The sequence below is a fragment of the Rhinoderma darwinii genome, chromosome 8, assembly GCF_050947455.1.
Source record: "Rhinoderma darwinii isolate aRhiDar2 chromosome 8, aRhiDar2.hap1, whole genome shotgun sequence".
Taxonomy (NCBI): domain Eukaryota; kingdom Metazoa; phylum Chordata; class Amphibia; order Anura; family Rhinodermatidae; genus Rhinoderma; species Rhinoderma darwinii.
The window spans coordinates 10315381-10341999 of record NC_134694.1 but is presented as its reverse complement, the minus strand read 5'-3'; the positions used below and the strand labels follow the sequence as shown (position 1 = coordinate 10341999).

The 26619-nt window shown below is 45.0% G+C and overlaps 1 protein-coding gene and 1 long non-coding RNA gene across 8 annotated transcripts in view; one reads left to right on the top strand and one right to left on the bottom strand.

Moving 5' to 3' along the window:
- LOC142659189 (uncharacterized) overlaps positions 1-8923 on the top strand; it is a 64204-nt gene extending 55281 nt beyond the window's left edge. The window contains exon 3 of the long non-coding RNA XR_012850280.1: positions 8588-8923. This is a non-coding gene — a long non-coding RNA (uncharacterized LOC142659189). The remainder of the gene's footprint in view (positions 1-8587) is intronic.
- EHMT1 (euchromatic histone lysine methyltransferase 1) overlaps positions 1-26619 on the bottom strand; it is a 75942-nt gene that overhangs the window by 14414 nt on the left and 34909 nt on the right. For 6 of the 7 annotated variants that reach the window (XM_075835038.1, XM_075835037.1, XM_075835036.1 and 3 more), the window contains exons 2-16: positions 24833-24902; positions 23387-23913; positions 20294-20465; positions 19995-20131; positions 19294-19476; positions 18163-18246; positions 16136-16259; positions 13288-13389; positions 8779-8924; positions 6946-7089; positions 5760-5989; positions 4647-4811; positions 4447-4553; positions 2638-2744; positions 1607-1729 (exon numbers count right to left, since the gene is read on the bottom strand). In XM_075835038.1, the coding sequence (XP_075691153.1) occupies positions 1607-1729; positions 2638-2744; positions 4447-4553; positions 4647-4811; positions 5760-5989; positions 6946-7089; positions 8779-8924; positions 13288-13389; positions 16136-16259; positions 18163-18246; positions 19294-19476; positions 19995-20131; positions 20294-20465; positions 23387-23913; positions 24833-24902 (2421 nt within the window). The remainder of the gene's footprint in view (positions 1-1606; positions 1730-2637; positions 2745-4446; positions 4554-4646; positions 4812-5759; positions 5990-6945; positions 7090-8778; positions 8925-13287; positions 13390-16135; positions 16260-18162; positions 18247-19293; positions 19477-19994; positions 20132-20293; positions 20466-23386; positions 23914-24832; positions 24903-26619) is intronic. The other variant, XM_075835040.1, reaches the window with a different exon arrangement.

Here is a 26619-nt window from a genome sequence, read left to right as displayed (position 1 = left end):
CTACAGTGATGGGGGTAGAGGATACCTACAGTGATGGGGGTAGAGGATACCTACAGTGATGGGGGTAGAGGATACCTACAGTGATGGGGGTAGAGGATATCTACAATGATGGGGGTAGAGGATACCTACAATGATGGGGGTAGAGGATACCTACAATGATGGGGGTAGAGGATACCTACAATGATGGGGGTAGAGGATACCTACAATGATGGGGGTAGAGGATATCTACAATGATGGGGGTAGAGGATACCTACAATGATGGGGGTAGAGGATATCTACAATGATGGGGGTAGAGGATACCTACAATGATGGGGGTAGAGGATACCTACAATGATGGGGGTAGAGGATGCCTACAATGATGGGGGTAGAGGATACCTACAGTGATGGGGGTAGAGGATGCCTACAATGATGGGGGTAGAGGATATCTACAGTGATGGGGGTAGAGGATGCCTACAGTGATGGGGGTAGAGGATACCTACAGTGATGGGGGTAGAGGATACCTACAATGATGGGGGTAGAGGATACCTACAATGATGGGGGTAGAGGATACCTACAATGATGGGGGTAGAGGATACCTACAATGATGGGGGTAGAGGATACCTACAATGATGGGGGTAGAGGATACCTACAATGATGGGGGTAGAGGATACCTACAATGATGGGGGTAGAGGATATCTACAATGATGGGGGTAGAGGATACCTACAATGATGGGGGTAGAGGATACCTACAATGATGGGGGTAGAGGATACCTACAGTGATGGGGGTAGAGGATACCTACAGTGATGGGGGTAGAGGATACCTACAATGATGGGGGTAGAGGATGCCTACAATGATGGGGGTAGAGGATATCTACAGTGATGGGGGTAGAGGATACCTACAGTGATGGGGGTAGAGGATGCCTACAGTGATGGGGGTAGAGGATACCTACAGTGATGGGGGTAGAGGATACCTACAATGATGGGGGTAGAGGATACCTACAATGATGGGGGTAGAGGATACCTACAATGATGGGGGTAGAGGATACCTACAGTGATGGGGGTAGAGGATACCTACAGTGATGGGGGTAGAGGATACCTACAGTGATGGGGGTAGAGGATACCTACAGTGATGGGGGTAGAGGATACCTACAGTGATGGGGGTAGAGGATACCTACAGTGATGGAGGTACAGGATACCTACAATGATGGGGGTAGAGGATACCTACAGTGATGGGGGTACAGGATATCTACAATGATGGGGGTAGAGGATATCTACAATGATGGGGGTAGAGGATACCTACAATGATGGGGGTAGAAGATACCTACAATGATGGGGGTAGAGGATACCTACAATGATGGGGGCTTGAAATTGTAACAAGCTTCTAACTGCAGGTCCACAGTGGCAATATGGAGGCATAATGGCACAACTTGGAAACATACAATGTAGTAATCCCTAATGCGGCAATCTCACTATACAATATACTGTGAGGTGTGACATCAACTATGGTGGCACATAAGGTAAGGTCAGAGGCCCCCCGGACGTAAAGCTTTTGCACCGGGATCCAATAAGTTAACACTAGATTAACCCTGGCTCAACAAGTAAAAAAAAAAAATGGCAGGTCTTTTACCTTCGGGTCCAGCAATGCTCCGGCCTTTACCAGATATTTCACGGTCTCCAGGTTATTGTTCTCGGCAGCATCCATCAATGGAGTTCGCTGATCCTCAGAGCAGTTATCCAGGTTTGCTCCAGCCTGCAAGAGGATCAGTAAATTCATACAGTTCATATAAAAGGGGGATTTTTTTTCAATTTCTGAAAGCGAGAACTCCCCACACCCAAGTAGAGGTACCCGCTACGTAGCCCCTGAATTGAACACTGAATCTGCAGTCCTTCTGGACTTTAGGTCTTTCATTGTGTGAGGATTAACTAAACTTTAAAAAAAAAAAAAAACTTATGACACGTCATAGTGACATGTCAGAAGTTTTGATTGGTGGGGGTCCGAGTCCTAAGTCCCCCACCAATGGCTACAATGAAGCAACAGAAGCGCTCAGGTGAGTGCTGTGCGGCCTTTTTTCTGATCAGCTTTCCTCAGAAAGCCAAGAAAGTGGTGTACGGGCTCATAGATATGGAGCCGGTACACCACTCCGAGGAAAGCCGATCAGAAACTAAGCGGCACATCACTCACCCAAGCGCTTCAGCCGCTTTGTTTTAGCAGTCAGCGGGGGTCTCAATGCTCGGACCCCCAAAATACAAAACTTCTGACACGTCACTATTACATGTCAAAAGTTTTTTGTTAGTTTAGTTAACTTTTAATATATATCTTTGTAGTGGTCACAGCTCCATTTTTCTGAACCGCATCTCCAAATCCCCCGTATAGGAATAGATTTAAAAAAATAACATGTTGGCTGCCTGTAGCAGCCACTAGAGGGAGCTTACTGCATACTGTGTTCTTATTGAATTTAATGTATAAACAGTATGCAGCCACATCTAGCGGCAGCAGCAGGTTGTCAGCATGTTATCTTTTAAAGCCATGTCAATGCAGGGGATTTGGAGCTCTGTAAAAGAAAAGCGGAGATATAAAATATTTTGCCTATTAATAAAAAAAAAACTAAAAAAAAAAACCATGGTATTCAAGGGTGGATATAAAACAATGATGTTCACCTGAACAAGCAAGTGGCAGATATCAGTATGTCCAGTTTCCGCTGCGGCGTGCAAGGGGGTCCTCTTGCCATTCTGCTCCATCTTAAAGTTGGGATCTATTCCATCCACTTAAAAAAAAAAGAAAAAAAAAAAGAATAAAAATATATATATTTTTTTATAGGATACTTAACCAGGATTGTACCCTAGTACAAAAAAGAAAGTAGACAGCACTCAAGGGGTGAGGATGAATCACCAGTGGTTTAATCCAATATGCAATGTTTCGGCTTGTGTAAGCCTTTATCAATGATCCTTGAATGCTGCCTGCCGTCTTTCTTGTACTATATGTTTTTGGGGGAAATTGGGACTATGACCCTGGTTTGGCGCGCACCATAAGAATCCAAAAAGAAACGAGTAGGAGTGCTGTTCCCATCTTCATTTTCTACAAATTTTACGTCAAACAAAATAACTTTCCAGACATCTCTCCATAGTGTCCTCTCCTGATAGTCAAACAATAAAGGTCTACAAAAGTTCCCCTGACCTAACAGGGGTCAGAGTTAGTTATTTTTCTGATACAGAGCTCCAAATCCCCTAAATAGACATTGATTGAAATCATAACATGCTGTGTACCTGCAGTCACCACTAGAGGGAGCTTACGGCATACAGTTTATATTTTAAACAGTAAGCGCCCTCTAGTGGTGGCTGCAGGCAGTTCTTGCAGGGGATTTGGAATTCTGTTTCTGAAAAAAATGTCACTATAATTATATATGAAAAAAATAAAAAATAATAATAAATAAATAAAGCACAGAATTATGAACGGTTTTAGATTTAAAAAAAAAAAAAAAAACGGGGAAAAAAACAACCCAAAATGGCATTCAAGGGTGTACATTCCCTTTAAGCTATTGAAATCACTTTTAATGTTGCAGATTTCTACGGAGGAGTTTCCGCTTATGGCCAGGAGGGATGAGAGAGAACCAATAATTAGTTTATAGCTCATGTATCCTCGACCAGGATGCTGGGATATGTAGTCCATGACAAAAACGAGTCCGCAGGCTACTGACACGATGTACTGCCTCGGTCCTCATGAATAATAGTGTATGTTAAGGATTCTCTTCCAGTTAGTGAGCACGCACCATCCGCCTGCCATTGTAGCACCTCAGCCCCAACAGCTTAAGACACATAAGTCGGAGAAATTGAGCGTGGTCAGAAATCAATCTACCCGCACAGTGCCAGGAATGGGAGGGCACAGTGAATAGATAAAAGAGTCTGTTCCCCAGCTGGGTGGTTGGGTCAGCCCCTGGCAGTGTTCAAAAGTAAATTCTCCGGCACATCTCAAATTCTCTTTTATTTGCGCTGCAGCTACAGAGACCTCATTAGCAGGCGCAGGATATTGCATACATCAGCACATCCCTGTGTACTCCATGGCCTAGAATAGGCAGCAGCCCACGTTTGCATGATATGTCTGCAGCTCTGGGAATTCAGAACTTATTTTATCCAGGAGTCGGCTGGCAGAGCCACAAACCCTTCAAGATTTCTTGCCAGAGTGGGGCGATCTACTGACAATCTTCAGAAGATTGTTGCCAGTCAAGTACGTAAGGTCTGCAGCTGTGTTTAGATGTAGATTTTGTAGGGTTGTATGGTATTAGAAAAAGAGGGTCTCCCTATTCGTCCCGGAAACCGCGCCACAATTCTCCTTGGGCTGTGTCAGAGATTCACTCAAATTGAATGAGCTGCAATACCGCACATAGCCCATGAAGAGGAGTGGCGCTGTTTCGGGGGGTAAAAAAAAAAATATCAAACACCTTTACTAAAAATAGTCCAGTATGAACTCACCGAGCATCATCAACACTTTCTGCAGCTCCCCTTGTCTTGCAGAGAAATACAGCTGTTTTGGATGGAATCGAAGTTTCTTAGGCCTAGAAATAGAGGAGACATTGTCTCTGTGACAAGTCAAAAAAATATGTTTAAATGTGAATGCAATGAGAAAGAGAATGCAGAAATGTAATTAAAAACAAAAACGGAACTCTGCTCACTTTTCGGAGTCCAGTGCGAGTAAAGCGCTTTCCAGAGTCTCCTTCACATGTCCCTGAGACAAGACAGGAGATTTCCCTGCGCCGTGAGCTTCGGAGACTTCGCAGGACAGAGAAGCCGGCACGTCTGTCTTAGAATCATCTGCTGCTTTCTGGGCTGTAAAATCGCTATTGAGAAACACAAGGAGACAACACATCAGTGACAGTCGCTGACTAATCAACAGTAGAATTCTGCACGGGTCGTCAAGCCTCAGGACCTGCAAGGACTGTTCTGTCATGTTCACAAATGTCAGCGATCGAGTACTTGGGAGATCCAAAAACAGAAATATGCCAAAGACCAACATAGAAAGTCCCGGTGTAACCCTGAAGTGTGATAAGCGATACCAAACATACAAAACCTGCTGCTGGGGTCCACATGTGGCCCACGCGGATAGTCAATGTGACCCAAGGAAGGGACAATCCCTATTTAAATGCCATAGAGGGTGGTTATAAAGGGTGTCTTGCTCTGGATCTCTGGGAGAGCTGCTTAAAAAGAGTGGCTCTCAATCTGGCAGACGGTGCCCATTCATAGCAATGGCCAGCATGCAAATCTACATTCCTACTGCAGTACAGCATATGGCCAGATGTGGCATCCCCTGGTTATAACAGCGGATCGCCGGGCCAGCCTCATGTGGCAACCCCATTAGTGCTAAGCTCCGGAATAGAAAGTTGTGTGTGTTTATTGTAGCTCTTCTAAAAGGGTCCGGTGCATGTAATTGGAGGGTGGGGGGGGGGGGGGGTCTCCTAGATCAGGACCCACCTTGAAAGATCCTACATAGTGACTCCCCCTATAGAGGATTTGGGTGGTCTGTGCATTCCATAGCCAGCCCATTCATTTCAATAAGAGCTGCATAATGTTTTATTTCCCTTACATTGGGTGACGTGTAAAGAATAATTTCGGGATCAGCTCATGGTTGGAGAACCCGTTTAAAGCGAAGGGTTTGTCCCACCCCTTTAAGCAGTTTCAACAGTTTTCGGACCTAAAAAGGTTGGCGTTCTTCGGGTATGGATATGGATATTGCCCAGGGGTTCGGAGCAGCCATATTAATACAGAACATGCTCTGGTATGAGGATCACCTCTCTGTTGTAGTGTCTGCTTGCCCCTCGGTTGGGACGTCTTCGGTGGAAGCATCTGCCACAATACACGCAGTAGAGGTGGTATCTGCTTTTGCAATGGTGACCTCTTTGGCCTTGGAAACCTCTTCCCCGCAGTGTGGACAGTAGCTGGCGTTGTTGACTTGAGTGGCGCAAAGCTGATGAAATCTGTGAGAGATGCTGCTTTCAGGTTGGCACTCCATGAATGTGCCCTGAAAATATTTCAAAATACAAGTCGATTAGAAGCGTGTTACAATCATCAGGAGTCACCCCAGGCTTTAAGAACAGACACCCCTTATCTCATACAGGTTATTGCTACATAAAAACACGGCACCAAAAGAATTTTAAACATTTCCCCAACATGTCTGTTTTGGGTAAATACTTGTATTACCCCTAAAATATCAATTTCGGCACATTTTTTCTTAGAACTCTGCATTGTGTTGTTCCTCTGCTATTCCTCTTGTCAAAAGAATGTGTCCTTAGACAGTCCGACACAGTCAGCACTGACTGGACAGCATAGTTATAACCATTGACAAGGGAAAGTTGTAAATGTATTCATATATTTCCAGGAGGAACAGCAGAGGAATGCCACAATGCAAAGTTCTGAAAGAGGCTTCAGAATTGTTGTTTTTGTTTTTTTTTATGGGAAATGTAGATATTTACTAAAACAGGTCTGTCAGGAGAGCCAAGGGGTCCTCTTTAAAATGGTTTTCTGACCATAAGCATTAATAGTATATTGAATACATAGGTCATGACTGGTGAAACATGGCGACTCCCAACCCAGCTGTGTGCCAAATTTGCAATGCAGCCCCAGTCACTTCAATTTCCCAATCAAGCACTGGACTGGATCTGGCGCTTTTTGGGCAATAGAGTGCTTCACTTTTCTGAGCAGCATGGTCCTTTTCTCTGGGCAATGGTAGGGGTCCTAGAGGTCAGACCCCCACCAAAGGGACCGTGATGGCATATCTGACCAATGCTGATGGAGAGAAAGCAATTTATATAGAAATTATATAGGTGACTGTGCAAGGAAAATATTTTGGGCTTTTAACGGTGTTGTCAAAAGCAAGGGAAGCTTTACAAAGAAACACATACAGAGGGGATGGAGATGTGCAGAAAGGTCCTCTAGACGAGTAGACATCAGCGTGTCCTTTTAAAAAGTCTGACTTACGGCTGTGCAAAAGTATCCACACCCAGGACAACACTGGTGTTTCCCCATCTTGCCCCTGTGGTCCTCACATAATACCAGATGTTGCACTTTATTAGAGGGTCTCATCAGCTCATACTTGATGACTTCGGTCGTACACCGGCTCAGCTGGAATAGAGAGCGAACAGAGGAAAATCAGTGACTTCATATATGAGGTGTTAATAACGGCAACAATTCTACATTCAGTGATACACGATTAGAGGATTGGACACGGTTCTTATATAGGACACGTGACATTGGCAATTTACCCTTTAAAACAGCAAACAACCTACAAAGCCATAGTAATACACTGCCATTCATAAGAGAATCAGCAGCGACCGCCCCCCCCACGTGAGCCCTGAGGACATCACATAGCACCGCATCTCCACATTAGGGTTTTCCTCTCTTTATAAATTAGACTCATTAAGGAATGGGTCTATGTTACAGAACAGGCATGAAAGCTCTACCAGGACTAGACCGTCTTACACAACATCCTGCTCTTTCCCTACAACCCCATATTGTATGTTTAAAAGTTTCACCCCATCCTGAACCCCCTTTCTTTTTTTTTTTTACAGTTGCAGTGAAAAATTAGGCCCCTAAATGGAGATCTCTGGGACTATCAGTACTAAAAATGTGCAAGTTCCTGCATAATAAGCTCGAAAAGTCACAGTTCAGGGACCAAACATTAAAGGTGTCATGAAAATTTTTTTTTTTATATGTTTTGGATTTTAGTATGTTATTAAAATACATTTTATTTGTGTTTTTGTGTTTTACTTTTTTCTTTTTTCTTTCTTTTACTTCTCTATGGGGCTGCCATTTTTTTTTCATCTCTGTATGTGTCGATTAACAACACATACAGAGATGGAATACGGCACATACATCCCCATAGAGAATGCGAACGGGAGCCGTTCCATTCACTATAGTGTACGCCGTCTGTGTGGGAACGGCGCATGCGCCGCTCCCACACAGTCCAAATGGAAGGTCTTCGGCAGTGCGACATCCGGCGCTATTTTCATTTGGACCGGAAGCCGCGGCCGGACAGTAAGATGACTACTTCCGGTCGCGGCTTCCGTCCATATGTTCAGAAGCAAGCACTAGGAGCGGAGGGAGCGGCGGCGGCAGGAGCAGGTAAGTCATGTTTGTGTATGTTCGTGTTATAAACACTGTATCTAATCCTCCTACACTGTGCATTCGCTCAAAAAATGGCGAGACACAGTGTAGGAGGTTTGAACATTCGACCCCCTCCTTTCTCCTGGCACTAGCCAGGATAAAGGAGGGGGGATTGTTTGAGGACGCTAGAGCGAGTGTGTCTTCTCCAATTTTGCAGCATAAAGCAATGCTGCAATTTTGGGAATTGCTCCCTCTAGTGACCAGCACATGGAAATGTTATAAATTAGGATCTAATTTATATTTCCCGACTTGCGAAAAAATGTAAAAAATTATAACAATGTGTAATCATTTATAAAACGAACTAAAAAAAAATATATATATTTTCTAGCGAAACATTCCCTTTAATACAAGCCGTGCACACCTCCAAAATTGTTTGGGGGGGGGGGGGGTTGTTGGGTGTGATCATTAGTGACAATATTTAATACTTTTACAATTTACTTTTGATATTCCATTCCAGACTCCCACCATCCCTGCGTTGAGATGTAATGACGTGTTGTCCAGTGACCTAAGATCCTAAGGCGGCCAATACAGTGATATCATCATGGACAACACCACATGGATCTGTAAAGTTTATTATTTCTCAATGTGTGGGAGCATCAGGGGGATTTTTATTTGCAGAAAACCGCATTGAAATGAACAATGTCTGACCTCTTGGTCGGTGCTGTCGGTGGCCATGCAGCGATCTCCAGGTGTAGCGGTCATTTCATCCTCTTTGGGGGTTTCCATTCGGCAACTACACAGGGGGATTCCTTGAAGACCGTCAACCTCCATATTTTCAGATCCATTAGAAAGACCTATGGGTAAAAAATAAAATGACATAAACCGGACTGGTTGCATTTTTGGATCCTATAGTGACCCCTCCTTCCTTCATACAGAATTTGCTCATGTACTGATCATTTTAATGTCTATTGACCTCTTTAGGACTTTAGGCTTTGTTTTAGGGATCGGTGGGGGTCTCAGTGCTCGGACCCCCACCAATCCAAACTTCTGACATGTCACTATGACATGTCAGAAGTTTGTTAAACATTCAGTTACCCTTTAAGGTGAAGCCTTCTGGGAAGAGCAATGGGTGACAATCATTGAAATTAACGCTGCCAAAATAATTTTTTTAGCAATTGACATCTGTGATTACTTGGGGACATCCTAAAATCGAAGCTCATCCCTGAGGTTACGCTTGTAAGAGGTTACGTCTTACTGAGCCGAATGTAGATGCATTTTTTAGTGAGAAGAGAGAATTTCAATCTACACTCCAAACCGAGATCCCTGGGAGGGCGTGAGGAGCCCAAATTAAGAGGATTCTCCAAGGAGGAGTGAAGAAGCATCAGACACGAGAAGTGCTGCACGAACAGCAGTGAATCGTGACAGAAAGAAATCATTCAGCCAATTATGTTGATTTATCCTGTACATTAGAGTCGGCCACCAGAGGGCATCACAGGAGATTGCAATGAAGTGCACAAGGGAGACAAACAAAACGGGCATAATGATGAGTGTATGCCGAAGGCCTGGGAGCTGTTGCGGAGATGCAGACGACGGACTTAAATTATCCGTCAATTCTGAAAAAAACCAAACAGAAATGAATGTGGCCGATGCGGTCAGACTACAGCACCTGACAGAAAGGAAGGAGGGGGTGTAAAGATAGTGTCACCTATGGATTAGAGTTGAAGGCACTCCCAATAGGTTTTAGAGAGTTTTTTTAAACGCAGACCGTGATGGCATGTCCCTAGCATATGATATCCGTGTCCAATTAGTAGGGGGTCCAACTGCCGCAAACCCCCACCAATCTTAAGAAAAAGGGGACCGCGGCCCCTTTGGCTTTTGACAGATACACCATGCTCAGGACCAGTCTATAGAGGCCTCCTCGAAAAGGTTTTAACCCCTTCCCCCTGCTTGCATTCTGGGCCCTAATGACAAAGCCATTTTTTACATTTTTCTATTGTCACATTCTAAGAGCTATAACTTTTTTATTTTTGCGTCGACATAGCGGTATAAGTTGTTCTTTGCGGGACAAGTTGTACTTTTTAATAGCACCATTTTGGGGTACATATAATTTATTCATTAACTTTTATTAACTTTTTATGGGGGGGGGAATAGAAGAAAACCTGAAATTTCACCACTCTTTTTTTGCGCCCTAAATCTGTCGTTTACCGTGTGGTATAAATAACGCAATAACTTTATTCAGCGGGTTGTTCTGATTGCGGCGATACCAAATTTGTATAGTTTTTGTAGGTTTTACTACTTTTACACAGCAAAAACACGTCCTTTTGAAAATTATTTGTTCTTGCGTCTCCATATTTGAAGAGCCGTAACTTTTTTATTGTTCTGCCGATGCGGTTGTATGAGGGCTTTTTTTTTGCGGGACGACTTGTAGTTTTTATTGGTACCATTTGAGAGTAGATGCGACTTCTTGATCACTTTTTATCCAATTTTTAGGAGTCAGGACTAACAGAAAACAGCAGTTTTTCCATTCTTTTCTATTTTATTTTTTACGGCGTTCACCGTGCGGGTTAAATAATGTAATAGATTTATAGTCGGGGTCGTTACGGACGCGACGATACCAAATATGTGTACTTTTTTTGCTTCATTGTGTTGTTTTTTTTTAATAGTAAAGCAGTTTGTTAGGGGAAAAGGTGGGTTTGTCATTTTTTTTTCCCCTTTTTTTTAAATTAACTTTATTCAACTTTTTTTTACTTTTTTACTAGTCCCACTAGGGGACTTCACTATGCAATCCTCTGATCGCTATTATAATACACTGCAATACTTTGTATTGCAGTGTATTACTGCCTGTCCGTTTAAAACGGACAGGCATCTGCTAGGTCATGCCTCCGGCATGATCTAGCAGGCATTCGCTCCAGGTAGACCTGGGGGCCTTTATTAGGCCCCCGGCTGCCATTGGAGACACAGACATTCGGCGATCGTATCGCTGGGTGTCGGTGGGATGAGAGGGAGCTCCCTCCCTCTCGCCAAAACAACTCCGATGCGGTGCACGCTATTGAGCACCGCATCTGAGGGGTTAAACGGGTGAGATCGATACTAATATCGATCTCACCCGGCAGAGCAGGGACGCCCCCAGCCCTCAGGTACCTCTGGCAGCTGAGAGCAGGGAGATTTGACGGCTCCCTGCTCTGTTTACTTATTCCGGCGCTGTATAGCGGCGCTGTAAAATAAAGCCCATTAATGACCGCTGTGAAAAGGCTTATCGGCGGTCATTAAGGGGTTAAAAGCTAAAGCGGTCACCAAATGGATCTTGTAGACAAAGCTAGTAAATAAAAAAAAAATCTAATTTTTCCTCATCATTCTGCACTCGATACCCCATAATGACAAAGTGAAAACAGAATTTTAACAATTTTTGCAAATGTATTGAAAATTAAAAACTCATATTTCGCATGGACATAAGTATTCAGACCCTTTGCTATAACACTTAAAATTTAGCTGTGGGGGCCTCCCATTTCTCTAGATTATTAAATGTGTCTCCACCTTGATTGGAGTCCATCTGTGGTAAATTCATTTGATTGGATATGATTTGGAAAGACACACCCCTGTCTATATAAGGTCTCACAGCTGACAGTGTATATCAGAGCAAAAACCAAGCCATGAGGAGGAAAGAGCTGCCTGTAGAGTTCAGAGACAGGATTGTGTGAAGGCACAGATCTGGAGAACGGTATAAAAAAAATTCTGCTGCACTGAAAGTTCCCAAGAGCACAGTGGCCTCCATAATACTTAAATGGAAGAATTTTGGACCAACCAGGACTCTTCCTAGAGCTGGCCGTCCCACCAAACTATGTAATTGTGGGAGAAGGGGCTTGATAAGAGAGGTGACCAAGAACCCAATGGTCACTCTGACTGAGCTACAAAGGTGCTGTATGTAGATGGGAGAAACTTCCAGAAGGTCGACCATCACTGCAGCACTCCACTAATCTGGGCTTTATGACAGAGTGGCCAGGAAGTAGCCTCTCCTCAGTGAAAGACACATGAAAGCCGCCTAGAGTTTGCAAAAAAAAAGCACCTAAAGGCCTCACAGACTGTGAGAAACAAGATTCTGTGGTCTGATGAAACCAAGATTGAAGTTTTTGGCCTCCGTTCTAAGCGTCATGTCTGGTGGAAACCCGGCCCTGCTCATCACCTGCCCAATACCATCCCTACAGTGAAGCATGGTGGTGGCAGCATCATGCCGTGGGGGTGTTTTTCAGTGGCTGGGACAGGGAGACTGGTCAGGGTTGAGGGAATGATGAATGGAGCAAAGTACAGAGATCTTCTTTATAAAAACCTGATCTAGAATGCTCTGGACCTCAGACTGGGCCGAAGGTTCCCCTCCCAACAAGACAATGACCCTAAGCATACAGTCAAGACAACACAGGAGTGGCAGGGGGACAACACAGGAGTGGCGGGGGGACAACACAGGAGTGGCGGGGGGACAACACAGGAGTGGCGGGGGGACAACACAGGAGTGGCGGGGGGACAACACAGGAGTGGCGGGGGGACAACACAGGAGTGGCGGGGGGACAACACACGAGTGGCGGGGGGACAACACACGAGTGGCGGGGGGACAGCACACGAGTGGCGGGGGGACAGCACACGAGTGGCAGGGGGACAGCACACGAGTGGCAGGGGGACAGCACACGAGTGGCAGGGGGACAACACAGGAGTGGCAGGGGGACAACACAGGAGTGGCAGGGGGACAACACAGGAGTGGCAGGGGGACAACACAGGAGTGGCAGGGGGACAACACAGGAGTGGCAGGGGGACAACACAGGAGTGGCAGGGGGACAACACAGGAGTGGCAGGGGGACAACACAGGAGTGGCAGGGGGACAACACAGGAGTGGCAGGGGGACAACTCTGTGAATGTCCTTGAGTGACCCAACTAGAGCCGTTACTTGAACCCAATCCAACATCTCTGGAGAAACCTGGAAATGTCCGTCCACCGACATCACAATCCAACCTGACAGAAGAATGGCAGAAAATCCCCAAATCCAGATGTGAAAACCTTCTGGCATCATAACCAAGAAGACTGGAGGCCGTTATCACTGCCAAAGGTGCTTCAACTAAGTCCTGAGTAAAGAGTCTGAATACTTTAGTTTTTCCTTTTCAATAAATTAGCATACACAAATAGACACAATCCATCATCCTCAGACATTCATCATATGCGCTGACCGCTCACCTTTAGATTGGGGAGACATGATGTCTTTCACTCGTAGGTCCAGAGAGTCAAGTGACACTTCTGTGTACTCTGTGCTTGTGTCCTGACCGTCACCGTCACCAACTACCAAAGAAAAAAAATCCACAATGTTTTTGACTCCTTTAGACCACCCTCTTGCTAAATGCTCTATTAAGGCATATTGCGCTATAAAAGGAAAATCCCTTGATACATATGAGTCAGCGCGGAGAGAAGCTTACAGTGTGTCTGGGTCCGGCAGCCCTAGCCCATCCATATATTAAGAATGGTCGCCATGTAATACTACAGTTCCCCTGCAGGGGCAGCATAAATATCGGGCTGGTGTTAAAAGCTTTTTGCTGGTGACTTTCTGAAACCAGAACTGCAACGATCAGCTGATCGACGGGATGGCTTTGGCACTACACTATGTTTTATTTTTTATAACCGATCCCAATGGTCCTATTACATAAATCTCATATGAAGCCATTCATATGCGCAGAATGTTGGAAGAGGTTCTAGGCTTTTGGACGCTTCCATCATAACCTGATCTGCCTTAGATGCAACCTGCACAGGCACATCCATAAGCTGACAATCCCAGAACATCCCACTAATGAGATTGTATGATTATTATTATTATTATATTATCAGATAGGCGTGTTCTTCTAAAAGTGTGGCCACGTATCTGTACCCTCAATGCAAAAATGTTCAAGCCCGTCCTTGCCTCACGGAAGCTTGAAAACAAGTGTCACCGCGGACCGCAAGAAACTCAAACATCTGCAAATACAACTTCCCCACGGCTTAAAGAGGCTCTGTCACCAGATTTTGCAACCCCTATCTGCTATTGCAGCAGATAGGCGCTGCAATGTAGATTACAGTAACGTTTTTATTTTTAAAAAACGAGCATTTTTGGCCAAGTTATGACCATTTTTGTAGTTATGCAAATGAGGCTTGCAAAAGTCCAAGTGGGTGTGTTTAAAAGTAAAAGTCCAAGTGGGCGTGTATTATGTGCGTACATCGGGGCGTGTTTACTACTTTTACTAGCTGGGCTTTCTGATGAGAAGTATCATCCACTTCTCTTCACAACGCCCAGCTTCTGGCAGTGCAGATCTGTGACGTCACTCACAGGTCCTGCATCGTGACGGCCACATCGGCACCAGAGGCTACAGTTGATTCTGCAGCAGCATCAGCGTTTGCAGGTAAGTAGCTACATGGACTTACCTGCTAACGCCGATGCTGCTGCAGAATCAACTGAAGCCTCTGGTGCCGGTGTCCTCGCTCGTCTGACACGATGCAGGACCTGTGAGTGACGTCACAGATCTGCACTGCCAGAAGCTGGGCGTTCTGAAGAGAAGAGGATGTTACTTCTCTTCAGAGCGCCCAGCTAGTAAAAGTAGTAAACACGCCCCGATGTACGCACATACTACACGCCCACTTGGACTTTTAAACACACCCACTTGGACTTTTGCAAGCCTCATTTGCATAACTACAAAAATGGTCATAACTTGGCCAAAAATGCTTGTTTTTTAAAAATAAAAACGTTACTGTAATCTACATTGCAGCGCCTATCTGCTGCAATAGCAGATAGGGGTTGCAAAATCTGGTGACAGAGCCTCTTTAAGTCCAGGAACTGCCCATTTAATGTGGTTATACAGGGGCGTAGCTAGGGGGGGCGAGGCAGAGCAGCTGATGGTTGCTGATAGGCGCCCTGTATGTCGGACATCAGCAGCAGCGATCAGCGTTAGGAAGAGCCAGGAGTTCTTGCGGCGGCGTTCTGACTAGGGTCTGTGACGGCGCAGGAGTGGACCACTCCAGTCACCTGACCTCACTGGTCCACTCCCGGCCTGTCACCGACCCTAGTCAGAAGGAACTCCACCGCTGCCTGCGCCTCATGGCCTCCTCGGCTCCTCCGATGAGTCACGTCAGGCAGAGCGGAGAGTGGTAGAGGTAGGCTACCGCTCTGTTTACAGTGTGGCGTTATTTACAAGGGGTGGGGAGTATGGCGCTATTTACAAGGGGGAGTGGCGGGTTGTGTGTGGCACTATCTACAAGGAGGGCTGTGTTGGTGCTGTTTACAAGGGGGGATGTGTGTGACGCTATCTACAAGGGGGGTAGTGTGGCGCTATTTACAAAGGGGGGCTCTGTGGCGCTATCAACAACAGGGGGCCTGTGTGGCACTATCTACAACAGGGGGGCTGTGTGGCGTTAACTACAAGGGGGGGCTGTGTGCGGAGCCATCTACAGGGGGCTGTGTGGCGTTCTATACAAGAGGGGGCTGTGTGTGACGCTATCTACAAGGGGTCTGTGTATGGCACTAGCTACACGCAGCTGTGTGTGGCATTATCTACAGGGGGCTGTGTGTGGCATCTTTAATTTATTTTCTTCTAATTTATTGTTATGGTACCTCCCTTATAGAACTATATCGCTTGCAAAATGTACAAATAGTTTTATGATAGAGTTACATAAAAAAAAATGGTGAAAAACAAATTACACCTCATTGATTGGTAGAGCAAGCAAACACGGCGAGGGGGAAGGAGATGTCGGGAAAGAAGTGGGGGGGGGGGGGGGCGCCAATCTGAATCTTTGCCCCGGGGGCAGGAGAACCTAGCTACGCCACTGGGTTATATCTACATTTTCCGGGTATAAATATGTAATAAATCCAGCAGCCTGAGACAGGGGTGACATGGTGTGACTTCTGCAGAGCTGCCCTCTGTGTCCGCACAGTAATAACCCAGCCTTGCGGTGAAGCGCCGAGTTGTCGTCTATTTGATGGGGTTGTCAGACCCCAAGTTCATGGCAAATAGTCTGCCCGATTACACTTTCTGTACCCCAGTCCCACTAATAAGATGCTTATTACCGAGAAATGGGTTAGGATTTGATCCGCTTTGCTCTTTCCTCTTCTTGTTTTTTTTCATCCACGGACTATCGGCACGGCCCGGTTGTTTTTTCTGATTCTTCCTCTGTAAACTGGACTCTGAGCTCTACAATGGCAGATACATGAAAGCGCAAAACATTATACAAGACGCGACATTATGGACAATATAAACACTTGGTGAACAGTGGCACTAGAATACACCCCTTCCCCCAAAAGATCAGCTTTCTGAAGGGTGGCACCAACCCATATAGTGCCAATTCAGCATTCTGATATTAGTGGCCCCTTTAATGTTTCTATCTGGACTATTCACATTCATGATGCTTATTGTTTTATCAAATACAATCAACTAAGACAACATCGAGATCTACAACGGACTTTGATTCCTAATGAAGTCTCTCCATTACATACATTGGGCATATAATGCAATTATTTGCGTCCCACTTCCTCTCTGCGTTCATTAAACGAGACTTCTCCTTCACGAATAAATCATCTCAAGCACATTCAGCTTATTAATGTCTATATCAAATACATGAAGTCAATTCCCTTTCTCAGTCTACAGTAAACACAAAAATGAACAGTGAAGGGTTATCCCCCATCTCAGACATGTATGGCCTATCCACGGGATATGTTATAAATGTCTGACAGGTGCGGGTCCCACCCCTGTGACCCACACCTTATCCAGAGCGGAGGACAGTGCTGCTCAGCCTTTACTTCAACTCCTAAAGAACAGAATGGCGAGAGCTGCTCACAGGCGTGGCCACCGATCCACATAGTACTCATCGGCGATCACCCGACTCCTGTTCTCTATATAGGTCCAGGAGCTGGGACCTGCATCTATAAGACATTTATGGCATATTCTGTGGATATACCATAAATGTCTGAGATCAGAATACCCTTTTAAAGAGACTCTGTCACCACATTATAAGTGCCCTATCTCCTATATAATGTGATTGGCGCTGTAATGTAGGACCACTTTATTAGCGATTTTAGATTTATGCTAATGAGCTGCTCAATGGACAACTGGGCGTGTTTTACTATATAACCAAGTGGGCGTTGTACAGAGGAGTGTATGACGCTGACCAATCAGCATCATGCACTCCTCTCCATTCATTTAGTCAGTGCATAGGGATCCTGCTAGATCCTTATGTGCTGTCTTATACTAACACATTAACGATACTGAAGTGTTTAGACAGTGAATAGACATTCCACGGGATGTCTATTCACAATCCCTGCACTTCGTTACTGTTTCTGTGGTAGTTACAGCAGAGCTAGCGTAATCTCGTTGTAACCTGTCATCTACAGCGTAATCTCGCGGGATTACGCTTGCTCTGCTGTAACTACCACAGAAACGGTAAAGTGCAGGGATTGTGAATAGACATCCAGTGGAATGTCTATTCACTGTCTAAACACTTCAGTATCGTTAATGTGTTAGTATAAGACAGCACATAAGGATCTAGCAGGATCCCTATGCACTGACTAAATGAATGGAGAGGAGTGCATGACGCTGATTGGTCAGCGTCATACACGCCTCTGTACAACGCCCACTTGGTCATATAGTAAAACACGCCCAGTTGTCCATTGAGCAGCTCATTAGCATAAATCTAAAATCGCTAATAAAGTGGTCCTACATTACAGCGCCGATCACATTATGTAGGAGATAGGGCACTTATAATGTGGTGACAGAGTCTCTTTAAAAAACACACACAAATGAAACCGTGCTGCAAGTATACAAAATGTTAAGAAATCATATATGTACTGTTTAAATCCCCACGGTTCCCACGCAACATGTCTGCTCTCCCCCACCAGGTCTCGTTCAACTGGGCAACGTGACGGCGTCACACCTTCAACGCCTGACTGAGGCAGCCAATCACCGACCAGGAAAAGGGGAGAACAGCGCTGGAACAGATAGGATTAAAATGGCAAATACATGATGTTTTGTTAATTTTTTTTATTTATCCAGCTTATATACAGCCGTTCTAAAAACTTGGCAAACCCCCTTTATTACTCACTAAATCCGATTCATCATCATCATCCTCCTCCTCCTCTTCCTCAGACTCAGCCTCTTCATCTGCTTCCGATTCCATGTCATCCACCTGTCACAGAAAAATTGAATGACATAAAGGTAAGAAGTTGAAACCGTAAAAGTGACCAGATCACATCATACACATTAGAGTCCAAGTCATTTAAATGGTCATAGTTGACAAATCTCTTATTAAATGCCGTACTGCAGAGGTCTGGTCCAATAAAAGCATCGCTTCTAAAGGAAAATATATGACGCCTCACGAAGTTGAAGCGCCTGCGGCTCCGTAATATGTGCCGCCATACAGACTCCATGCACACAGCACATCAGGCCTTAGAGTACAATTCTTAGGACAGAGCTGGTCTGTCACTTCATATAAGCGACCAGAATAAGTCCCAGCTAATGGTCGGCGACGTCATCTTCCGACATGATCGTTAATACTACACCTGCTGTCGGAATAACTTCTTACAAGCAGGAGGAATCTAATAATAGAACAGGGCAATGGAAAAAAATCCAAATCCCTCAATTGCCCTACAAGTCTATGTACAGATACCTGCATCCTGCCTACAGCACAGCGACACTGGCTGTCGTAAAGCGATCTGTGTCTGCTGAAGAGCTGCAGGGAAGCTTGGTGAAATCGAAGTCCCTGCAGCTTTAATGCTATACGGTGGCATCTTTCCAGCCTGTAAATGGAGTGGATCCTGATAATGGAAGTATATTTGGGAACGGCACCATATGGTTTGCACACCTATGCTACTAGATTTAAAAAAAATATATGTAATAATATCCATGAAAAATGCAATAAACGATCATATAGTTTATGATTTATTAGTATTTTGTTTATATTTTATATTGAATGCAGTACCTATGCTGAGCCTGCAGGTGTCACTGTTGCAACTGCAGTCAATGGAAAGCAATCTACTGACGAGCAGATCTCTCCACACCGCACGCAGCATTTGACAGTGACAGAAGGCAGCGAACAATTTACAAATGTGTTCATCACTTTACACAACAAAGAACGGTGCCAAAACAGGCAACAACTTCGTCTAACAGTCTACGCATTCCCTGCAGCATACACGATGCAGAGGGCTCTCCCAGGATCCCGCTGAGGCAGTCGTACCTTCTTCAGGCTAGCGGTCTCTGCTGTGACATCTTTGGAAGCATTGTCTTCCTCTTGGTTTTCGGAGACACTCTGTTCTCCGCTGTGATAATCCTCTTCCTCCAGTTCCTCGGAGTATTCTTCTTCTGAATCCATGTCTACGTTTTCTCCATTCATGTGAGGAGCGTCGGAATCCTTCTCGCTCTAAAGTAGGAAGCATACACTACTATGTGAACAATAAATCGCAATGAACGGGTAAACCAATGGGTTCCCAGCTGGGGTACCAAATGTTTATTTTTGGGATTGCTTCATTAGCAGGTAGGTTATATTTTACTTAAGAGATCTTGCTCGTTAGGGATCTCTAATAAGATTTAGGGGCATAAGGTACCCTGAATGTGACAGTGGGGACCCATTGATAAATAATGACAACTGGGGTGCTAGACCTGGAACAGGAACGCCTTTCCTTCACCTCTGGGCATCTGTATGATGACCCAAAAGCAAAGTAGGCCACCCTATAACTTTTGAACAGAAAGGGTGGAGCAGAAATGAAGACAAGGGCCCTCTTAGTACTGATTGGTAGCCAAGAGTGCTCAAGGAGGCTTATGGGTAATCTGGTCGGCACTTGAACCGTCTGGTCGGTAGCCAGGTAATAGGCTCAACTGTGCCCAATAGAGTCACCATTGAGATAAGCGGTAAGAGCAGCTGCTCCTCACAGACCTTACCTTGGGACTGGAAGAAGTGTGTGCCATGTTCTTGAACATCTCCAGGACAGTTCTCTGCTTCAATAATTTGGTCTTCTTTTTCGGCAACAGACTGTACGTTCCCATCCGTCGCTTCTTTTTCCGAGATGCCACAGCAGCTAAATCCCAATGAGACACAGACCATACGTTACATTAGCTGGGGCGGCACTTGGGCCAACAAACATTATGAAAACAGATATGTGACTACTTGACATGACGTTAGTCCCACATCCCTCGCATGGTTCCATACACACCCCAGAAGCAGTGCGGACCCCCCGTACCTGACTGAGGCTTCGCTGACGAGACACAGCTCTGACCCTGAGGTAGAAGCTCTTGTGTTGTGCTGGATTGATGTACGGGCAACTGTTTCTCACTCTCCAAACCGTTTTTGGCTGCAGAATCTTCCATGCTTTCCTCTTGCTCTGATAACTCACTGGGATCCTTATGTACGGGCTTCAAGAGAAGAAGAAGAAGACCATTATTATTACAAAATCCTTATCTGCAGCACTTTGTATATCTGGGGGGGGGTTGCGATAAAACCAGTGGTGTCATTTGGAGCAACCAAGGAGATGCCAGCATTCACGTTCCGGCTCGTGGGGAGCATCGGACTGTCGTTATCCATCAAAAATGGATCATTCAAGTTTTTAGAAGTTCCTGCTATGCGTAAAGAGAGACGCAGCCCAGTAAAAAGTAATGAATCTCGCTATATTCTGAACTTTGTCCACCTACGAGGTCATCTCCTTATCTCTTACCCCACAAGCAGAGGTGTAACTTGAAGCTTCTGGGCCCCAGTACAAAATATTTAGCAAGGCCCCGACCTACCATATGCCATTTATAATACTGGTGTCTTGTTATGTGTCAGAGGGTTGGGCCCTTTCAGGCCCCAGAGTATGAATGCCGCTGCTGCCTCTGCTCCCTATAGCTATGCCCCTGCCTATAAGGTAGGTGTACCCACTTTCCTGTGCTGGGACTAGTAATGTACTCTTAAAGGGGTTTTCCATTACTTTATATTGATGGCCTATCCTTAGGATAAGTCATTAATATCAGATCAGTGGGGGTCCGAGTCCCGGCACCACCACCGATCTTCTACGATACCCAGCATAGCCACTACAGACGTATACAGTCCTGTGTCTGGTAAACTATGAGGAGGCTGCAGCGTTCTTTGCCGCTACCCCTTCAGTCACGTAATCGGTGGGGGTGCCGGGTGTCAAATCGGATATGGACGAGCCATCCTAAGGATAGGCCATCAATATAAAAGTTCCCGGAAAATTGGAGCTAGTAAAAAAACAACCAGGAGATGTTCAAAGACTTACAAGAAAAAATTTGGAAAAATGCATTCAGTGTATTATCAATGTAAAAAAAATTGAAAAGCCATGTTAGAATTGTTTACTTCTATGCTGAGCTATGATCAACAGGCCCAAAGCCTGAGGCTGCACCACTGAGACGGGTCAAAAGAAATTCTCAGTGGTGCAGCCTCTTTGGGTTGTTTACAGACAGTACATCCATGGTGTACATTATGCCCTGCGCTCTTCTGTTGACAGGATTTTTTTTTCCTAATACTGTCATTAGGTTTAATGCAAAGCTAATGCAGTCTTTCAATAGAGGAAAAATGCCAAAAAAAACGCCTGGGTTTGGGCATTCTCCAACAAGCCCTAGAATCCATGTGGTTCTGTGCCTCATCGTATGAACTTCAGGCTGATAAAATAACGTGGCGACCAAAAGGCGGCAAAGCCTATACATGTGAACACAGGCTAAAGCAGCTTCACTGTTACAATGCCATACAAGTCATATACGTTTGTTTCAGTTCGCATGGATTAAAGGGGTTTTCCAGAATTGAAAAATAAAATAAAAAATAAGGTCTGCTTTTTTCCAGAAACAGCGCCACGTCTATGCAAGGGCTGTATCTGGTATTGAAGCTCTTCTGAATACAAGCGAATAGGGCTGAACTGCAATACTACACAACCCATGGACAGGACTGGTACAGTTTCTGGAGAAAACAAAATTTCTATTTATTTTTATTTTTTTAAATCCTGGACAACCCCTTTAAATCTGACCATTGTTGGATTCTTTGAGGATTAAGATTTCCAAAACATCTACTGGATTAAAGGAAATTTGCTTTGTATATAAAGGCATTTTAGATTCACGAAGTGATAGCGTCACTTTCTAGAGCTGCTGGTACAGCACTGGAGAAACATTGGGGGGGGGGGGGGGGAAATCAGTGAATCCAATCATGACAGGACTGTGCAAGGACTACAGAGCAGAGGGTCAGAAACCTACAAGTCCCACGAGTTCTGAGATCTCCATTAAGAATCAGGACGGAGCGAGTATTAGTAAGTTGTACCCTATCTGGACTCCAACCTCTGTGGAAGGATTTTCTAATAGTGCACAACCCTCTCAAAGTGACATGGTTCCGAAATAGTAGCTGCATCTCTCAAGGATGTGCAAATGGTGGCAAGACATGCAGCGTAAGACCGAGTGGTCCTTTTGTGGAGGCAACTGTATGCAGCCCCCCACCACTTATGCAGAGCTCTGAGCTGTAACAGGGTGGCCATTTCGTCGATGCCCATTTCAGATGCTCTTTATTAATTTTTTTCTTTTGTCCAGAGCTGCATTAACAATTCTGCAGGCCTCAGAGCTGAAGTCTCCCAGAATTCCCTGCTTGTTCAGTGTCTGCAAAGATCTTGCTTTGGCAATATACATTATAGGGTATTCCCTCTTTACACCAGACACTGTACAGTAATCGGATATAAGATAAAATAACTGTTACCCTCAATAACGGCAGCTAAGCTTTAAGGGTGTGTGTCTGATGATTGTTTCCAATGACAACCAGCAAAATTGTGAATGCAGCTCTGGAGTACAATAAAAATTGTAACTCAGGATTAGTACAAAATAATTATATATTGTATAATCTGTAAAATGGTGAGCAAAAATGGACACGTCCTGCCAATAATACGATTGGAGCAGGGGTGGACAGACGGCAGAGAACCCCTGTGCAAGAACAGTATGCAGCCCCTAACTCTCTAACAGCTCAAATAACAGCCCACCCTTATGTCTCTCAAACAATCCACCGATAATTGTGAGCAATGGTCATTAGCTCAGTCCCTTATATACAATCAAATAGTACAACAGTACCAAGCTGATTTTAAGTTAACAGTGGGCACCCCCCTACCTACTGGGCCCCTGTGCAGCTGCACAGGTTGCACTAACGGTATGGCCGCCCCTGAATTGGGAGTTTTATTTCACATTCTAAAAAGGTACCTCCCAGGCTAATATAATAAAAAAAAATGACATTATAGCCTCAGATTCATGGGTTCCCCCCCAGAGCATGTATAAGTACACGTGTATGGATAACCCTTCATGCCTCCTCCTCTTACCGAACTGCAGGTGGATCTTGGTAGGGTTTTCCGTGCCCTGTGAATTTTCAAGTCCGATACGGAAGAATCCATTAGCTTTGGGCTCTCGTCTTGAACTTGGTCTCCCACTTGAGGGGGAGCGGGAGAAGGGGCTGTGGGTACATATACATTGGCGGCTGCTTTAGTCTTCAGAGCAGCTCCAGGAAGAGTCTTTGCAGCGTGGCCGCTTAGCGGAGAGGAGCTCGTGGTCCGCTGTTGATGGACAACAGATTTGTTTAATATATATCCATTGCTCCCCACTACAGAAGTCTGCATGGGACTGTTTATTTTCAGTGGGTGTTGTCGGAGGTCTCCTGGGTCTCTTTCACAGACACCGTTCTCGGCCACCCAACAGGTTTTGTAATTGGGGTCCTGGTTATGCAGTTTTGTGCTGTCCTGTCCACCATGTGGGGATACTGTGTGCTCCTTCGAGTCAGTCCTTTCGCAAGACCCATTAGTGTCGCCGACTTTTTCAGACAAATTTTCGTCCCCCGCCATGGCATCGGTCGCTGGAAAATAGTTATGAATACGTTAGGGCATCAGTGTTTGTTTGTTTTTTTTAAAAGCCATCCTTTAGCATATACGTAATAGTTTTAGAAACTTTAATGGGTTTGCATGCAAATTACAAAAGGGGGGCAATTCTCCCTCAACTACTTATTTATTATGCACGGCTTCCCAATCACAGGACAGCGTTACTAAACAGACATGCAATTGGCTAAAAAGTTAGGCATTTCAAATCGGGGCAGGACTCGGTGGTCATTTGCATAGTCGGGGGGCACAAATGTAATACAGAACCAGTTATAACACAAAACAGTAAGGCCCCGTTCACACGTACAAGATTTGACATGGATTTTGGCGGGTCAAATTTGCTTGAGCAAAGCCCTGTTGGACTGAAACGTTGCATGGGTGATTAAAGGCGGTTATATTTTTGGAAGTCTATTCTCCTTGTCTATTCTTGTTTGCCCGATATTGAGGACCGTGGACCAGGTCCTGTAGAGGCGTGCACCCCTTTGGTGGTCCGGTGCTGTGGAATCTCTTTCCTGTGTGATATTAAGGGTAAGTCCACCGAAATATTCTAAATGACTATGGTTAGAATTATATTTCGAAGTCTAAATTTCTATGCATCGTCTCCTATGTTTACATGGAAAGATCTTGTTATGCTCGCTACATGGAAACAGAAGTCGTAGAAAATAGAGCGCTTCAGGTAAGGCCCCACAAAGCGTCATGGACCCGGCCACGATGCCTCCGAAAGGTGCGCCGGCTCACTGTGCAGCACGGATGGTAAATTGCTTGTTAATGGCCGCATGTTGTTGTGGGTAAAACGGCTGTTAACATGAAAAACATAGTGACAGCGCGGCTGTCAGAAGCATCGCAGCCGCGTCCATGCCGCTCCGCGGGGCCTTTCCCCCTTATAGTTGATTTCCATACCTTCCTCCTTGCTGTTAGTGATATCTTTTAGCAGATCCTTTCTGGATTCCACCTTGTTTGCGCCAACCCGCTGCAAGAAAGGGAAAAGAAAAATGTATTTTAACAAAGATTTGTATCCAACATAAAGGAGTCTTCCTAAATTGTCCTATTTCTCCTTACAATAGGACATAGAGGGTGGTAGTCCACTTCTGTGACAAAAATTTAAAGGGACTGTCCAGTCAGCTCTTACCCCATGGAGACTTCAGTCCAGGGGCCCCTATTAGATTCAGTCAATGAAGGCGGTCCCAAGTAAGGGACTAAGACAGTCGGGAGGTCCCGACTTAACACACACTGAAGGCTGGGACTCTCCCGTGTAGTCTTATAGTCGGAATAATACAATATTTACTCGCCGAACTCCAGTGAAAACCGGGGATGAACGCAGTACTGTGGACATTAGCAACCAGTTTCACCACTTTAGAAGCCAATTTGACTAACTTATTGCCCCGATAATACGAACGTAGCCGTTTGAGACAAAACAAGGCAAATGGCTCGGCACCAGCAGCAAATTTCGAGGTGCACCGACTACGCAGAAGGGATTCCCAGCTCATCCTAATAGCTTGTATTTAACAATGCTTAAAGGGTTCTCGCCGCAGGGGAAACGAAGCATTACATTGAAATCAATGGGCCATCCGTGTAATGCACAGATGCGCTGGACTCTCCAGAGCGACAGCCGCTCTAGTTGATAGCAGGGAATCCCCCCTCCTTCTACTACATCCATAGGGCATCTTAAGCAGACCACCCTTTTAAGATTTATTTTTTTTCAGCCCTATACCGGATTTAGGTGATCCAACCAGTTTACGATACACGGCAAAATAATGATACTGTCCCTTTAATTGAGGCTTGGGATTGCGTCTCATACGCTACTGTCCTGCATTTCTGCTGTTGGAAAAAAACCGACATGAGATCTTGTGTTTGAGGTCGATGCTACTGGAAATTGAGGTATGGCCCACGGCAGGAACGGACTTGCACAGTCCCCTAGGAGAATTATTAGATACAGAGCCTTCACAAATTCAGATTACAAAAAAAGAGGAGCTCCGAGGTTTTGTTGCTTCAGACTACCACAATGTTCAGCAGCAAAAATGCAACAAGGAACCTGATACTCTGAAGAAAAAACAAAGCTATAAATATCATCTATAAATATAGTTGTCCCAATTTAAGGAGAGATTTGGGGAAAATAATGATCGTGGGGTGTTGATATTTCTTGAGTCGGTCATACTTGTTCTTGTAGTCCCCCAAACAGGTGGACGGAGTCTCAAACAAAGTATTAAAGAGGACCTGTTACCTCTCCGGTCATGTCTATTTTAGTAAATACTTGTATTCCCCATGAAATAACAATTCTGGTGCGTCTTTTCTTAGAACTCTAGGTTGTGCCGCTCCCCACTAATTCCTCCTGGAAATTTATGAATAAACTGACAACTGGGCGTTACCATTCCACTTGTCAAAGGGGCGTGTCCCTATACAGTCTCACTCTGTCTGCGCACTGATTGGACATTGTCAGTCTGCCTAGGGACACACCCCCAACTGGTAACACCCAATGTATTCATAAATTTCTAGGAGGAACAACAAAGGAACTGTACAACAGAGTTATAAAAAAAGATGCTCCAGAATCGTTATTTCATGGGGAATACAAGTATCTACTAAAACAGACCTGTCAGGAGAGCGGACAAGTCCTCTTTTAAGGGGTTGTCCACTGTATATGGACGAGCCGTGTATGTAGAAGAGCAGTACCCAAGAGCCTGGCTCACAGA